The sequence below is a fragment of the Oncorhynchus kisutch genome, linkage group LG10, assembly GCF_002021735.2.
Source record: "Oncorhynchus kisutch isolate 150728-3 linkage group LG10, Okis_V2, whole genome shotgun sequence".
NCBI lineage: Eukaryota > Metazoa > Chordata > Actinopteri > Salmoniformes > Salmonidae > Oncorhynchus > Oncorhynchus kisutch.
In genome coordinates, this window is record NC_034183.2 from 59,380,391 (window position 1) to 59,397,813 (window position 17,423).

A 17,423-nucleotide genomic window follows, 5' to 3' on the forward strand; every position below is an offset into this window, starting at 1 on the left:
TTATTATACAGCTAGATAGATAAAGGTAGATAAAGTAGTGGCTCCATATCAAAAGGCTAATGTTAATAGATTCGTCAGTTACTTTGCATCAATAACCTAATTGGCAAATGTAAGCCTATTACTAAATGTGAAATAAGTAGCTAATACAATGATAAAATGTTATTGTGAACCCGTTCTACAGAACCATCCATGTATTACATTCTGAAGGCTCTTATTTTTGCCTCCACATTAGTCACTCAGTATTTTTTGGCTGGTGGTCACAGACCTATGGTGTCTCTAAGCAAAGTCTTGTCTGTCACTTCGACAGGAAGCTGAGCATAACACAGACTGAGACACACACTGTGACATGATTCAGAGCAACAGCCCATGGCCCCTATGTATGAAGATGAATGGTGATATGAACATCTGAAGAAATGCAGACCCCAGCTTCAAAGATCTTGGCCTGTGCAGATCAGAGCACTCAGATCAAAGCAAATGAGAGATTATGATTTTGTTGTAGATCCAACCCCCCTCTTCCATCACCTTGACAGGAGTCAGATCACTAACTCGCTCTGGTCCAGGGAGTTACGTGCGGCCGAGCCTGCCATTATGACAGGCCACCAGCAGTGCAGTGGGCTTGTGTTGGACAAAAACGTATTTTATTCCTGGCTTCAATACTGCCACAGGCAGTGCACTTGTTTTTGGTCGCAGGTTCAAATTCGGCTTGAAATAAAGATACCTATTTCTGTGGTAGTCCAAATATCAATGAAGTGATTTCATTGGTGGAGCCAGAAATTAGCCTTGCTGTCACATGATTCACTATTGACAGTTTTGCCGCGAACATCAGTAGCTAGTTAGCTACATGACTTTCTTTAGAGAAGGTTAAATCTCTGACTTCTCTAGCTACTTGGCTAGCCTTGATCGTTTTGTTTGTAATAACATTATTTAGCGGCAGTTAGTTATTTAAGACAATGTTAACCTATTCATTTTGACCCATTATCTGGCAGTTTAAATAAAACTAGTAAATTATCTCCGGTGACAGTCAGCTAGCTACGCTAAAGTTAGCTAAAGTTAGCTAGCAACCGCGGGAGGAAAGGCAAGAAGGTAGGTTACAATACATTTACTTTAGATACATTGAAATATGACCAGTTACACAATAAAACAAACCATTCTGGTCTGTATTGATTTTCAGGGTGAAATGACGAGCGTGGACGTGATTTATGAAAAGATTCACTTCAGGCACGATCCGAAATGGTCTGTTCGTGTTCGCATGGGTCACCCGGACCAGGGCGGCTTGATGATCTGCGTCGCTTGTGTCATTGAGATGATGGAAAGCAAAAACGTTGCGGTATGATATCTAAATATTCAACATGTTTTATTAACCACATATTGGTATTTCTGCTACAACAGCTAACATGACATGAGCTGCCATCAACCCTTATATACACTTGGCTACCCCTGTGGTTCCATCATTTGTTTTACTCTGAGTGTCCAGGGTATCTTGAAAGGCGCAAATAAAATGTATTATCATTATAATGACATCTCTTGCCCTTCAATAGTCTGTGAGAAAGTCTGTGGCGCTATCAGGGATCAGTGGGATCCTGAAGAGCTGTCCTGGGGCTCTGAAGGAGCTGCTACTGCAGGACCACAGGGTCTGTCTGCATTTCACAGCATCTTTACTGGGTAAGAAAGATACACACGCACACACACACACACACACACACACACACACACACACACACACACACACACACACACAATCAAACAAAGCCTGGCTTTATCTATACCATTATTTGACTGTTTTCCGTACAGGGATGCTTCACACAGTAGAGGACCCAGCCACTCTGGAGCAGGCCATACAGGGTAAGAGGAAAGCTTAAATGGCCTGATTATAGACACGGCCGCTTGAGAAGGCTCACTCTTTACTGACTAAATCATAATATCTTTGTACTATTGTCTCAACTTGTACCTCATGTCACCACATTCTATAGCATGACCAGGTTCATTGGCTCTCTTAGTCTGGGTTGAAGAGAGATATGGGTTGTTGAGTGCCTCAGCAGAATTGTTAATTAGAGTGTTGCTGGTTATGGAACCACACAGGACCACTGTGTTGGAGCGCTAACAAAATCACTGTGCCAGGGTAAAGTGTGAAATGCACAATTTGCAAGTTTTCAAAACCGTGTCAATTGAGCTCCATGAATAATGCTATGATAAGTCTCTCTCTTTCTCCCCCCCCCCCCCCCCCTGTCTTGGTTCAGTGCTGGTTCAGCTGCTCTTGGAGTTACAGAGTGAACAGTATGTGTGCTACATCCTGGATGAGATAGACACACAAGTGAGTAATATCACACATACAGGTCTATCACTGTCTCTCTGTTCCAAATTCACTCAGAAACAAAGAGACAGGAATAAATGCCAGATAGAATCTCATGCCTACCCATCGTTTGTACACTAAGCTTGTCGATAGACTTGGCTTTTCCACCGTTTTGGTCATCACTTTATTGGCTTTGTCTGTTAATTTTAACGTGTTTCTCTCAGTCCAACACTCTCGGTCCAACACTCCGTGCTTCTACACCTGCATTGCTTGCTGTTTGGGGTTTTAGGCTGGGTTTCTGTACAGCACTTTGAGATCAGCTGATGTAAGAAGGGCTATATAAATACATTTGATTTGATTTGGATTTGATCTTTACACCAGCAGATGACTGGGTCTAGTACCAGAGAGAGAGAGAGACACACACACACACACACACACACACACACACACACACACACACACACACACACACACACATCAGTTAGGTAAAGCCAGCTTGTTTGGTAAACAGTTGAAATGTTGGCTCTGTAGTCTATGTTGTTGTGTCACCTTGGGAAACAGTAAACTCTAGTGTAAGCAGCAGGTGGTAGGGCTGACTGTAGGGTTGACTGGGGATGATAACAGCGGGCTGAGGTGTGAACAAGTCCTCTCACACTACTAGGAAGAAACTTAGATTCAAACGATGGAATAAAGAAGTTGGTGCACCTTTGTTACTAGTGGGAATGGAAGGGTTGTGGACTAGCTGTCATTGACAGACGGACAGGAATGAAGTCATACTGTATTCTAGGAATAGATTGAATTGGTTGGTATGAATTTACACACAAAAGTGCGTGAAAATGATTGTCGAGCCTCCTCTTTGTCCCACGTCCAGCTGTGTGACCAGTCCAGTGTGAGGGGTTTCCTGCCCACCTTCACCTTCTTGGGGAAGCTGGTAGATGCTGTTCCTTCCCTGCCACAGAGCCTGGCCTCCAGCCATGGTGAGACTGTGTTCCACACCATCACCATCTCTCACCAAGCTCACATTAAAATGCTCTTCATCTCCTTTGTGCTACATATTGAGTGTTTACCTTGGATCACCCTCAATGCGTTCTCTGACATATTTCTCTTAGAACCATTACCTGTGTAATGACCTGGTACTTGGTCCATTAGTCATTTGTATCTTAACTTAGGTCAGGTGGGGCTGGCATATTATTGAGAGGTTTTAGCCTGTGTGGTGGTGAGCTGTGTGTGTTATTGTGAATTTGCATGTACTGGTTTTATAGTTTGGCCACCAGCCAGAGTTACTGAAAAACAGCACTACTACTTTGACTGCCTGTCTGCCTCCTGCTGTCTGCCTCCTACTATAGCCAATGTTTGCAATAATGATGAAAATTGAACATTAATTGGACTGCGTGTCTGTGCCTTGCTTATATTTGATATGCTGCCTATATAGCTGCATGTATAACTCCCCACTTGAGTTTTGCATTGGGGCAAAAAACGATCTGCATTTTAACCACATACAAGGCCCTCTAACTGCTATTCAGTCTCTCTGTGATAATGTTAGTAGCCTACGGCATGAGTAAGCTACCTACAGCTGTTCCACGTCTGGGCACCTGAACGATCTAGGCAGCCGAGCTCGTATCCCGACCGGTAACCAGAGTCTGAAAATGGGCGAGTTCATTTTCATCACCCAGTGCCCCCGGATGCTTATGTTTGCAATACTGTGACAACAGACACCACGTTTGTACAAACATGTTGAACATGTATTTTTTGTGCAACATGTAAATAGCTGTATGTAGCCTAATTCCCACCCTGAAAAATAAAATGAAATCGCGCTTATGCTTAATAACCTACTGGGTTATGGAATGCAATAGTTGTAACATGTCGAGCATGTCTTCTGTGTACAACGTTCATTGGAGATCAAGGGGGTGGGGGAAGCAGCAGCGGAGCACTGAGCAGCAGCCAATCAAGGAGGGGGGAGCGGCAGTGAGCGGAGCACTGAGCAACAGCTACGTAGGTAGCAGAGTGGGCAGCAGCTACATACAGTTGAAGTTGGAAGTTTACATACACTTAGGTTGGAGTCATTAAAACTTGTTTTTCAACCACTCCACAAATTTCTTGTTAACAAACTATAGTTTTGGCAAGTTGGTTAGGACATCTACTTTGTGCATGACACAAGTAATTTTTCCAACAATAGTTTACATACAGATTATTTCACTTATAATTCACTGTATCACAATTCCAGTTGGTCAGATGTTTACATACACTAAATTGACTGTGCCTTTAAACAGCTTTTAAATTCCAGAAAATTATGTCATGGCTTTAGAAGCTTCTGAAAAGCTAATTGACATCATTTGAGTCAGTTGGAGGTGTACATGTGGATATATTTCAAGGCCTACCTTCAAACTCAGTGCCTCTTTGCTTGACATCATGGAAAAATCTAAAGAAATCAGCCAAGACCACAGGAAAAAAATGGTAGACCTCCACAAGTCCGGTTCATCCTTTTGAGCAATTTCCAAACACCTGAAGGTACCACGTCCATCTGTACAAACAATAGTACAATAGTATAAACACCATGGGACCACGCAGCCGTCATACTGCTCAGGAAGGAGACGCGTTCTGTCTCCTAGAGATGAATGTACTTTGGTGCGAAAAGTGCAAATCAATCCCAGAACAACAGGAAAGGACCTTGTGAAGATGCTGGAGGAAACAGGTACACAGGTATCTATATCCACAGTAAAACGAGTCCTATATCGACAGAACCTGGAACGCCGCTCAGCAATGAAGAAGTCACTGCTCCAAAACCGCCATAAAAAAGCCAGACTACGGTTTGCAACTGCACATGGGGACAAAGATCGTACCTTTTGGAGAAATGTCCTCTGGTCTGATGAAACAAAAATAGAACTGTTTGGCCATAATGACCATCGTTATGTTTGGAGGAAAAAGGGGGAGGCTTGCAAGCTGAAGAACACCATCCCAACCGTGAAGCACGGGGGTGGCAGCATCATGTTGTGGGGGTGCTTTGCTGCAGGAGGGACTGGTGCACTTCACAAAATAGATGGCATCATGAGGAAAGAAAATTATGTGGATATATTGAAGCAACATCTCAAGACATCAGTGAGGAAGTGAAAGCTTGGTAGTAAATGGGTTTTCCAAATGGACAATGACCCCAAGCATACTTCCAATGTTGTGGCAAAATGGCTTAAGGACAACAAAGTCAAGGTCTTGGAGTGGCCATCACAAAGCCCTGGCCTCAATCCTATAGAAAATTTGTGGGCAGAACTGAAAAAGTGTGTGCGAGCAAGGAGGCCTCCAAACCTGACTCAGTTACACCAGCTCTGTCAGGAGGAATGGGCCAAAATTCACCCAACTTATTGTGGAAGGCTACCCAAAACGTATAACCCAAGTTAAACAATTTAAAGGCAATGCTACCAAATACTAACTGAGTGTATGTAAACTTCTGACCCACTGGGAATGTGATGAAAGAAATAAAAGCTGAAAAATCATTCTCTCTACTATTATTCTGACATTTCACATTCTTAAAATGAAGTGGTGATCCTAACTGACCTAAGACATGGAATTTTTACTAGGATTAAATGTCAAGAATTGTGAAAAACTGCGTTAAATGTATTTGGCTAAGGTGTATGTAAACTTCAGACAGAAATCTCTTTATATTTAGCCACAACTTTTCCAGAAAATCCAGAACCGCAGCCTCTTCGTAATAGTTTTGTGTGTGTGGACATGTGTTTTACTATTTTGTCTAAGCAGCGCGGTGTCATGAGTCCATGTGGACTGCCACTATTGACGGTGCCTGCCTGTCAGCGAGCTCACGCCTCCCAGCTGATACACAGGCACTGAGGCCCTGAATAGAGAGGGAGAGAGAGAGTACAGTAGAGGGGCAGAAACTATTCAGTACAGAGAACTCAACTCACAAATAGTAGCCACAGCTTGTTTTTAATCATCTGTCGAATTGATGTCATTATTTTCCTTTACATTACTTTGCATAGTGTTGAAATGCACAGGCAGACGTGTTTTCTCCCTCCGTTCTCTCCTCCAGTTTGTATTGTGGTGTAGCCAGACCTGGTTGGAGCCGGGAGTCTCTCCTGGCTGGCTGCCTCTGGAGTCTGACGGGCCTCTAACTCTCAGGCTGGCTGCCTCTGGAGTCTGACGGGTCTCTAACTCTCAGGCTGGCTGCCTCTGGAGTCTGATGGGCCTCTAACTCTCAGGCTGGCTGCCTCTGGAGTCTGACGGGCCTCTAACTATCAGGCTGGCTGCCTCTGGAGTCTGACGGGTCTCTAACTCTCAGGCTGGCTGGCTTGTGTGAGCAGCTCAAGCTGGCTGCGTCAAAGTTAAACAAACTCAATTCAACAGGGTGTCTGACTGAGTCTGGTGTGTAGTATCAGCCTGCCATGCTTTATACACACAACGGTCTGTTCACCGCTACTCTCAGCCAAGAGTGTAGCTGGGGTTTAGTTCCTGCTTTGTTCACTGTGTGTTTTCTCACCCATCGGCCATCGCCCTTATGTTCTGTCTGTCTCTGCCTTATTGTGTGTATGTGTCTGTCTCATTTCCTCTCCCCCACCTCCCTTTTTCATTCTCTTCCTCTCTCCCCTCCTCGCTCCCCCTCCCTCTCTCCCCTCTTTGCTCCTCCTCCTCGCTCCCCCCCCCTCTCTCCCCTCTTTGCTCCTCCCCCTCCCTCTCTCCCCTCCTCGCTCCCTCTCCCTCTCTCCCCTTCTCGCTCCCTCTCCCTCTCTCCCCTTCTCGCTCCCTCTCCCTCTCTCCCCTTCTCGCTCCCTCTCCCTCTCTCCCCTTCTCGCTCCCTCTCATCCTCCTCGCTCCCTCTCTCGCTCCAGTGCCCCTGTTGGAGCGGTTGTGCTCCACGCTGCTCTACCCAGACGAGGGTCTGAAGGCCTCAGTGTTCTACGTGTGGCAGAGGGTGTGGGGGGCGGGGGGAGCGGCCCAGTCCCTGCCATCCCCCCTCAGAGACAGGGTGTGTGTGCTGCTGATGCAGACCCTGTCCCACGCCTGCTCCTCTCAGCTCACCATCAACTGCCTGGGTGAGAACCATCATATTTAGGGGGGCGGTGCTTATTACCATATAATAAGCGGTAGTATCATAAAATATGTGCATGTAACCTAACATTTAGCATGAATCAGTGAATATGGAAGTATGTTTTCTGTTTGTGCGTCAGGCTTCCTGAAGCAGCTGCTGAAGCTGGGTGAGGTGGTGTCTGTGCTGATGAACAGCCCCTGTGAGCAGATCCGGTCTGATCTGGATCAGAGCCTGGACCAGGACCAAGAGGCCCAGTCCAGCACCCAGCTCTCCCTGGAGCGCTGCTCACTGCCACTCATACTCAAAAAGGTTTTCACCAATCTACCACCATCTTTTGTTAAAATGTGATAGCAGCAGTAGAAGATGTCTTTGACTCATTACATTGCGTTTCTATAAAACGGCAGTGTTTGAAGACATTGTCATGACGACTAATGTGTGTGTGTGTTGTAGCTGTTGCTGTGTGGGGATGAGACATTGCAGGTGGCCAGTGCTCAGTGTATGGCTGCTATCCTGGTCCACTCCCCCAGCCAGTACTGTGCTTCCTTCATCCAGGCAGACGTACCTGGTGAGAGAACATGTTTGAATGTCTGAGACGCCACTCTGTGAGCGTATCTTTCTCTCCTGTGTCTCATCATTCTCTCTCTCCCAGAGTTTCTGTTTGAGCGTCTGAACAGTGGCAGTGAGGTGCTGCTGTGGTCCGTCTACAGCTGTCTGCTGCTGCTCACTGAGGACCCGCTCTTCTTCTCTCAGTGTCACTCTGTCTACGGTGAGAGAAAGAGGACACATACACACACTCACAGTATGGCATCATAGAATTACTGAGCAAGACGTAAAAGTCACAGTGTGTGTGTGTGTGTGTGTGTCAGGTATTGAGTCTCTGGTACGCAGTCTGAAGGAGGCCCTGAGGCTGACTAACGTGGAGGTGCAGAGACAGGGCCTGCTGCTGCTCACAGAGATACTGGAGAGGTGAGGCATCAGGTCTGTCTACCTCATACATAACAGTAGAGAGGTGAGGCATCAGGTCTGTCTACCTCATACATAACAGTAGAGAGGTGAGGCATCAGGTCGGTCTACCTCATACATAACAGCAGAGAGGTGAGGCATCAGGTCTGTCTACCTCATACATAACATTAGAGAGGTGAGGCATCAGGTCTGTCTACCTCATACATAACAGTAGAAAGGTGAGGCATCAGGTCTCTCTACCTCATACATAACAGCAGAGAGGTGAGGCATCAGGTCTGTCTACCTCATACATAACAGTAGAGAGGTGAGGCATCAGGTCTGTCTACCTCATACATAACAGAGAGGTGAGGCATCAGGTCTGTCTACCTCATACATAACAGTAGAGAGGTGAGGCATCAGGTCTGTCTACCTCATACATAACAGCAGAGAGGTGAGGCATCAGGTCTGTCTACCTCATACATAACAGCAGAGAGGTGAGGCATCAGGTCTGTCTACCTCATACATAACAGCAGAGAGGTGAGGCATCAGGTCTGTCTACCTCATACATAACAGCAGAGCGGTGAGGCATCAGGTCTGTCTACCTCATACATAACATTAGAGAGGTGAGGAATCAGGTCTGTCTACCTCATACATAACAGCAGAGAGGTGAGGAATCAGGTCTGTCTACCTCATACATAACAGTAGAGAGGTGAGGCATCAGGTCTGTCTACCTCATACATAACAGCAGAGAGGTGAGGCATCAGGTCTGTCTACCTCATACATAACAGCAGAGAGGTGAGGCATCAGGTCTGTTTACCTCATACATAACAGCAGAGAGGTGAGGCATCAGGTCTGTCTACCTCATACATAACAGCAGAGAGGTGAGGCATCAGGTCTGTATACCTCATACATAACAGCAGAGAGGTGAGGCATCAGGTCTGTCTACCTCATACATAACAGTAGAGAGGTGAGGCATCAGGTCTGTCTACCTCATACATAACAGTAGAGAGGTGAGGCATCAGGTCTGTCTACCTCATACATAACAGCAGAGAGGTGAGGCATCAGGTCTGTCTACCTCATACATAACAGCAGAGAGGTGAGGCATCAGGTCTGTCTACCTCATACATAACAGCAGAGAGGTGAGGCATCAGGTCTGTCTACCTCATACATAACAGCAGAGAGGTGAGGCATCAGGTCTGTCTACCTCATACATAACAGCAGAGAGGTGAGGCATCAGGTCTGTCTACCTCATACATAACAGTAGAGAGGTGAGGCATCAGGTCTGTCTACCTCATACATAACAGTAGAGAGGTGAGGCATCAGGTCTGTCTACCTCATACATAACAGCAGAGAGGTGAGGCATCAGGTCTGTCTACCTCATACATAACAGTAGAGAGGTGAGGCATCAGGTCTGTCTACCTCATACATAACAGCAGAGAGGTGAGGCATCAGGTCTGTCTACCTCATACATAACAGCAGAGAGGTGAGGCATCAGGTCTGTCTACCTCATACATAACAGTAGAGAGGTGAGGCATCAGGTCTGTCTACCTCATACATAACAGCAGAGAGGTGAGGCATCAGGTCTGTCTACCTCATACATAACAGCAGAGAGGTGAGGCATCAGGTCTGTCTACCTCATACATAACAGCAGAGAGGTGAGGCATCAGGTCTGTCTACCTCATACATAACAGCAGAGAGGTGAGGCATCAGGTCTGTCTACCTCATACATAACAGCAGAGAGGTGAGGCATCAGGTCTGTCTACCTCATACATAACATTAGAGAGGTGAGGCATCAGGTCTGTCTACCTCATACATAACAGTAGAAAGGTGAGGCATCAGGTCTCTCTACCTCATACATAACAGCAGAGAGGTGAGGCATCAGGTCTGTCTACCTCATACATAACAGTAGAGAGGTGAGGCATCAGGTCTGTCTACCTCATACATAACAGCAGAGAGGTGAGGCATCAGGTCTGTCTACCTCATACATAACAGCAGAGAGGTGAGGCATCAGGTCTGTCTACCTCATACATAACAGTAGAGAGGTGAGGCATCAGGTCTGTCTACCTCATACATAACAGCAGAGAGGTGAGGCATCAGGTCTGTCTACCTCATACATAACAGCAGAGAGGTGAGGCATCAGGTCTGTCTACCTCATACATAACAGCAGAGAGGTGAGGCATCAGGTCTGTCTACCTCATACATAACAGCAGAGAGGTGAGGCATCAGGTCTGTCTACCTCATACATAACAGCAGAGAGGTGAGGCATCAGGTCTGTCTACCTCATACATAACATTAGAGAGGTGAGGCATCAGGTCTGTCTACCTCATACATAACAGTAGAAAGGTGAGGCATCAGGTCTCTCTACCTCATACATAACAGCAGAGAGGTGAGGCATCAGGTCTGTCTACCTCATACATAACAGTAGAGAGGTGAGGCATCAGGTCTGTCTACCTCATACATAACAGAGAGGTGAGGCATCAGGTCTGTCTACCTCATACATAACAGTAGAGAGGTGAGGCATCAGGTCTGTCTACCTCATACATAACAGCAGAGAGGTGAGGCATCAGGTCTGTCTACCTCATACATAACAGCAGAGAGGTGAGGCATCAGGTCTGTCTACCTCATACATAACAGCAGAGAGGTGAGGCATCAGGTCTGTCTACCTCATACATAACAGCAGAGAGGTGAGGCATCAGGTCTGTCTACCTCATACATAACAGCAGAGAGGTGAGGCATCAGGTCTGTCTACCTCATACATAACAGCAGAGAGGTGAGGCATCAGGTCTGTCTACCTCATACATAACAGCAGAGAGGTGAGGCATCAGGTCTGTCTACCTCATACATAACAGCAGAGAGGTGAGGCATCAGGTCTGTCTACCTCATACATAACAGCAGAGAGGTGAGGCATCAGGTCTGTCTACCTCATACATAACATTAGAGAGGTGAGGCATCAGGTCTGTCTACCTCATACATAACAGTAGAAAGGTGAGGCATCAGGTCTCTCTACCTCATACATAACAGCAGAGAGGTGAGGCATCAGGTCTGTCTACCTCATACATAACAGTAGAGAGGTGAGGCATCAGGTCTGTCTACCTCATACATAACAGAGAGGTGAGGCATCAGGTCTGTCTACCTCATACATAACAGTAGAGAGGTGAGGCATCAGGTCTGTCTACCTCATACATAACAGCAGAGAGGTGAGGCATCAGGTCTGTCTACCTCATACATAACAGCAGAGAGGTGAGGCATCAGGTCTGTCTACCTCATACATAACAGCAGAGAGGTGAGGCATCAGGTCTGTCTACCTCATACATAACATTAGAGAGGTGAGGCATCAGGTCTGTCTACCTCATACATAACAGTAGAAAGGTGAGGCATCAGGTCTCTCTACCTCATACATAACAGCAGAGAGGTGAGGCATCAGGTCTGTCTACCTCATACATAACAGTAGAGAGGTGAGGCATCAGGTCTGTCTACCTCATACATAACAGAGAGGTGAGGCATCAGGTCTGTCTACCTCATACATAACAGTAGAGAGGTGAGGCATCAGGTCTGTCTACCTCATACATAACAGCAGAGAGGTGAGGCATCAGGTCTGTCTACCTCATACATAACAGCAGAGAGGTGAGGCATCAGGTCTGTCTACCTCATACATAACAGCAGAGAGGTGAGGCATCAGGTCTGTCTACCTCATACATAACAGCAGAGAGGTGAGGCATCAGGTCTGTCTACCTCATACATAACAGCAGAGAGGTGAGGCATCAGGTCTGTCTACCTCATACATAACAGCAGAGAGGTGAGGCATCAGGTCTGTCTACCTCATACATAACAGCAGAGAGGTGAGGCATCAGGTCTGTCTACCTCATACATAACAGCAGAGAGGTGAGGCATCAGGTCTGTCTACCTCATACATAACAGCAGAGAGGTGAGGCATCAGGTCTGTCTACCTCATACATAACAGCAGAGAGGTGAGGCATCAGGTCTGTCTACCTCATACATAACAGCAGAGAGGTGAGGCATCAGGTCTGTCTACCTCATACATAACAGCAGAGAGGTGAGGCATCAGGTCTGTCTACCTCATACATAACAGCAGAGAGGTGAGGCATCAGGTCTGTCTACCTCATACATAACAGCAGAGAGGTGAGGCATCAGGTCTGTCTACCTCATACATAACAGCAGAGAGGTGAGGCATCAGGTCTGTCTACCTCATACATAACAGCAGAGAGGTGAGGCATCAGGTCTGTCTACCTCATACATAACAGCAGAGAGGTGAGGCATCAGGTCTGTCTACCTCATACATAACAGCAGAGAGGTGAGGCATCAGGTCTGTCTACCTCATACATAACAGCAGAGAGGTGAGGCATCAGGTCTGTCTACCTCATACATAACAGCAGAGAGGTGAGGCATCAGGTCTGTCTACCTCATACATAACAGCAGAGAGGTGAGGCATCAGGTCTGTCTACCTCATACATAACAGCAGAGAGGTGAGGCATCAGGTCTGTCTACCTCATACATAACAGCAGAGAGGTGAGGCATCAGGTCTGTCTACCTCATACATAACAGCAGAGAGGTGAGGCATCAGGTCTGTCTACCTCATACATAACAGCAGAGAGGTGAGGCATCAGGTCTGTCTACCTCATACATAACAGCAGAGAGGTGAGGCATCAGGTCTGTCTACCTCATACATAACAGCAGAGAGGTGAGGCATCAGGTCTGTCTACCTCATACATAACAGCAGAGAGGTGAGGCATCAGGTCTGTCTACCTCATACATAACAGCAGAGAGGTGAGGCATCAGGTCTGTCTACCTCATACATAACAGCAGAGAGGTGAGGCATCAGGTCTGTCTACCTCATACATAACAGACGGTCTATTTGACATTTTTTGAATGTATCGCAATTTGTCCTTTACGTTCAGTGAAAGTAACAAGATTGTTCTCAGTGCTGAACAAGCTCTAGAGAAAGGTGTGAGAGAGAGGGGTAATTTGACCTCATTCACAGTATCTCGTATTTTAAAATGTATTTTTATTTAACTAGGCAAGTCAGTTAAAAACAAATTGTTATTTACAATGACGGCCTACAGCCGTGGGTTGTTCTGAGGATTTTCCAGGTTCCTCTGGGCTGTCCAGCGTTGTTGTGGCAACAGCCTGCCTGACCACATCTCTAATGGTGCCGTGTGGCTGACATCAGAACATCACTGTGGAGCGTTGTGACAGAGAGAGGTCACAGCTGTTTATTATCGGTGTGTCTCTCTCCAGGCAGCCTGCGGGGGTGCGTCTGTTCCCCAGCGCTCCAGGGTTTGTGGCCGTGGCAGAGGCAGTGCTCTCTGGAGTCTGCTCCCCCAGTCTGCAGGTGGCAACACAGGCAGCCCACGCTGCCACCGCCCTCCTCAGGTACACAGACAGACAGACGGACGGACGGACGCGTGCTGGCTGTGAGCACCACAAACATGAGCTACATGTTGATTTCTCTCTGTACTGTGTGTCTCTGTAGGGTGAACCACCAGTCCAGCCCAGTACAGTACAAACAGCTGGAGAAGCTGGTGGAAGACATTATTGCTCGGTGCACTGAGCTGCCCTTACCTGCCTCCTCACGGTGCCGAGTGAGTCAGTCTCTGTTCACCTTTGTGTGTCAGCAAGGGGGGGGGGGAAGTCCACTTCACTTCAGGAAACACCATTGGAAAGGTTTCTTGACTGTGTCCCTGTTACTCTTCCAGGTGAGCCTCAGAGGAGATGAGCCCAGCAGCCAGGCCTCGAGAGCGGGAGGGTTTCTACTCCAGGCCCTGGTCTGTTTCCATGCCGCCTGCAGGTTAGTGAGGCAGAATGCAATTGTTGCAGTCACCGATAACATTTACCCCCCGCCCCACCCCCTATTTCCAGTGTGTTTAATGTGTGTCTGTGTGTTCCAGGCTAGTGGAGCAGTGTTCGTCTGAGCCTGGCCTGAAGGAGAATGTGTTCACAGCTCCATCCAAGCAGGTTCAGGACCCGCTGGAGTCCCTGTGTCTGTGTCTGCTACACTGCTGTGACACTGTTTGCATCCCCACCGTCACAGTGAGCCCCGCCCCCAGCACACACACGTTCATGCACCATGTGTCTACACATTCACACACTGTGTGTGTGTGTGTGTGTGTGTGTGTGTGTGTAGAGGCATTGTGAGCTCGCCCCCAGCGCCCAGGTGCTCCAGCACTTCTTCTCCATCCTGTCGTACCAGTTCTCCCTTCTACCCTCCCTCATGCCCCTCTTCGCTGCCAAACTAGGTGAGGCATGTTGTCTGGGGGTAGGGGGATCATTGTTTTCCTCACCCCCAGGTAACTGACCCATGTCTCCTCCTCCATTCTTCTTCCTCTCTTCTTTCCAGCATCCTCTGGTTTCTTCAGGCTGGCTCTGGAGCACAAAGCTGTCCTCTGTGCAGGAAACCGGTAACAGGAGAACCTGAGAACACACACACAGACCACTATCACCCCCCCAGACAGATAATTGCTAATGGCTCTGTTATAGTGTGGACTTGTTATTGAGTGGACCCAGTAAAAGTGCCCAGGAAAGTGAGAGGTGACACACAGAAGCTTCTTTCACGTCATTTTGTTTCAGTCTGGCCATGAAAGCTCTTCTCTCATCGGTGGATCAGTCTTGTCTGTTTTGTGTGCAGACGAAGAGGAAGCTCACAGGCCAGGCTGGCTATGTGGTTGTGCTTGAGGTTCACTAACTGTAACTCTCCCCTATGAGCTGTAATGAAACTGAGTCCAAAGTGCATTTGGATATTTTTTTTAAACTCAGTTGAAATGCTAAGTCAGAACATTTACTGCACACAGGAGTAGGTTTGATACCATTATTATATACAGTGGGGAGAACAAGTTTTTGATACACTGCCGATTTTGCAGGTTTTCCTACTTACAAAGCATGTAGAGGTCTGTAATTTTTTTATCATAGGTACACTTCAACTGTGAGAGACGGAATCTAAAACAAAAATCCAGAAAATCGCATTGTATGATTTTTAAGCAAATATTTAGCATTTTATTGCATGACAAGTATTTGATCACCTACCAACCAGTAAGAATTCCAGCTCTCACAGACCTGTTAGTTTTTCTTTAAGAAGCCCTCCTGTTCTCCACTCATTACCTGTATTAACTGCACCTGTTTGAACTTGTTACCTGTATAAAAGACACCTGTCCACACACTCAAACAGACTCCAACCTCTCCACAAAGGCCAATACCAGAAGGCTGTGTAAGGACATCAGGGATTGTAGATCTGCACAAGGCTGGGATGGGCTACAGGACAATAGGCAAGCAGCTTGGTGAGAAGGCAACAACTGTTGGTGCAATTATTAGAAAATGGAAGAAGTTCAAGATGACGGTCAATCACCCTCGATCTGGGGCTCCATGCAAGATCTCACCTAGTGGGGCATAAATGATCATGAGGAAGGTGAGGGATCAGCCCAGAACTACACAGCAGGACCTGGTCAATGACCTGAAGAGAGCTGGGACCACAGTCTCAAAGAAAACCATTAGTAACACATTACGCCGTCATGGATTAAAATCCTGCAGCGCGCGCAAGGTCCCCCTGCTCAAGCCAGCGCATGTCCAGGCCCGTCTGAAGTTTGCCAATGACCATCTGGATGATCCAGAGGAGGAATGGGAGAAGGTCATGTGGCCTGATGAGACAAAAATAGAGCCTTTTGGTCTAAACTCCACTCGCCGTGTTTGGAGGAAGAAGAAGGATGAGTACAACCCCAAGAACACCATACCAACTGTGAAGCATGGAGGTGGAAACATTCTTTGGGGATGCTTTTCTGCAAAGGGGACAGGTCGACTGCACCGTATTGAGGAGAGGATGGGTGGGGCCATGTATCGCGAGATCTTGGCCAACAACCTCCTTCCCTCAGTAAGAGCATGGAAGATGGGTCGTGGCTGGTTCTTCCAGCAGGGCAACGTCCTGAAACACACAGCCAGGGCAACTAAGGAGTGGCTCCGTAAGAAGCATCTCAAGGTCCTGGAGTGGCCTAGCCAGTCTCCAGACCTGAACCCAATAGAAAATCTTTGGAGGGAGCTGAAAGTCCGTATTGCCCAGCGACAGCTCCAAAACCTGAAGGATCTGGAGAAGGTCTGTATGGAGGAGTGGGCCAAAATCCCTGCTGCAGTGTGTGCAAACCTGGTCAAGAACTACAGGAATATATGATCTCTGTAATTGCAAACAAAGGTTTCTGTACCAAATATTAAGTTCTGCTTTTCTGATGTATCAAATACTTATGTCATGCAATAAAATGCTAATTAATTACTTAAAAATCATACAATGTGATTTTCTGGATTTTTGGTTTAGATTCTGTCTCTCACAGTTGAAGTGTACCTATGATAAAAATTACAGACCTCTACATGCTTTGTAAGTAGGAAAACCTCCAAAATCGGCAGTGTATCAAATACTTGTTCTCCCCACTGTATAGTGTATAAAAGACAACATCTATCTTTCTTAGTTGTCCCTCCCTCTCTTTTTTTCACACTCACTCACTTTCTCATCTCACGGTAGAAACCCAGCTCTGAATGCAGCCTGCTGTGGTTTTCTGCAGAGGCTCAGTGTGTCTCTTCTGTCCCAACCAGACCCTGCAGCCAGCATCCTCCCACAAGGTACTGACACAACACATTAGCCACGAAAAACACAGTAGCATTAAGGTTTCACGTCACAGTAAAGCTCTTTGGTAGCACTTAAAGTCTGTGGAGAAGGCCTTTGGACTTTATTATGCCGGGTAACGTGTGGTGTGGATGTCCTGTTTGTGACTGTGATGCAATTCAATAATGAACAGGTCTACTGAGAGCTGGTGTCAGTGTTCTCTCTCTCTGTCTCTCTGTGTGTGTGTGTTCCCCAGACTGTGAGGAGATAGAGGCTGTGTTGAGGTCCAGCCTGCCCTCTCTGTGTTGTCGTGTGTGTGAGTGGCCCTCTCTGCTGTGTGAGTCCCCAGGGCCCCAATGTGACCCTGCCGGCCCCAGGGCCACTCAGTACTGTCTGCTCACATTGCTGCACCTGGCCCTGCAGCATGGAGACAGGTACTTGGGGACATGTAGACACTGGCATAGTTGTATGGTTATTAACGACATGGCATTGCTTTGAAAGATGTCTGTTTACTGCGGCCAGTGATTTACATAGCATGGGAGGGTTATGTATGTGTGTCTATA

The 17,423-nt window shown here is 47.0% G+C and overlaps 1 protein-coding gene across 2 annotated transcripts in view; it reads left to right on the forward strand.

The window, feature by feature from the left end:
• Positions 1-770: 770 nt before the first annotated feature.
• Positions 771-17,423, forward strand: part of LOC109891967 (coiled-coil domain-containing protein 134) — a 47,584-nt gene continuing 30,931 nt past the window's right edge. Inside the window, exons 1-19 of one of the 2 annotated variants that reach the window (XM_031834301.1) lie at positions 771-1,083; positions 1,172-1,327; positions 1,539-1,662; positions 1,792-1,842; positions 2,238-2,311; positions 3,162-3,267; positions 7,123-7,326; positions 7,462-7,631; positions 7,773-7,887; positions 7,972-8,088; positions 8,189-8,288; positions 13,521-13,655; positions 13,756-13,864; positions 13,979-14,070; positions 14,171-14,312; positions 14,407-14,518; positions 14,620-14,680; positions 16,780-16,877; positions 17,117-17,294. In XM_031834301.1, the coding sequence (XP_031690161.1) occupies positions 1,178-1,327; positions 1,539-1,662; positions 1,792-1,842; positions 2,238-2,311; positions 3,162-3,267; positions 7,123-7,326; positions 7,462-7,631; positions 7,773-7,887; positions 7,972-8,088; positions 8,189-8,288; positions 13,521-13,655; positions 13,756-13,864; positions 13,979-14,070; positions 14,171-14,312; positions 14,407-14,518; positions 14,620-14,680; positions 16,780-16,877; positions 17,117-17,294 (2,138 nt within the window). In that variant the 5' untranslated portion in view covers positions 771-1,083; positions 1,172-1,177. The remainder of the gene's footprint in view (positions 1,084-1,171; positions 1,328-1,538; positions 1,663-1,791; positions 1,843-2,237; positions 2,312-3,161; positions 3,268-7,122; positions 7,327-7,461; positions 7,632-7,772; positions 7,888-7,971; positions 8,089-8,188; positions 8,289-13,520; positions 13,656-13,755; positions 13,865-13,978; positions 14,071-14,170; positions 14,313-14,406; positions 14,519-14,619; positions 14,681-16,779; positions 16,878-17,116; positions 17,295-17,423) is intronic. The other variant, XM_031834302.1, reaches the window with a different exon arrangement.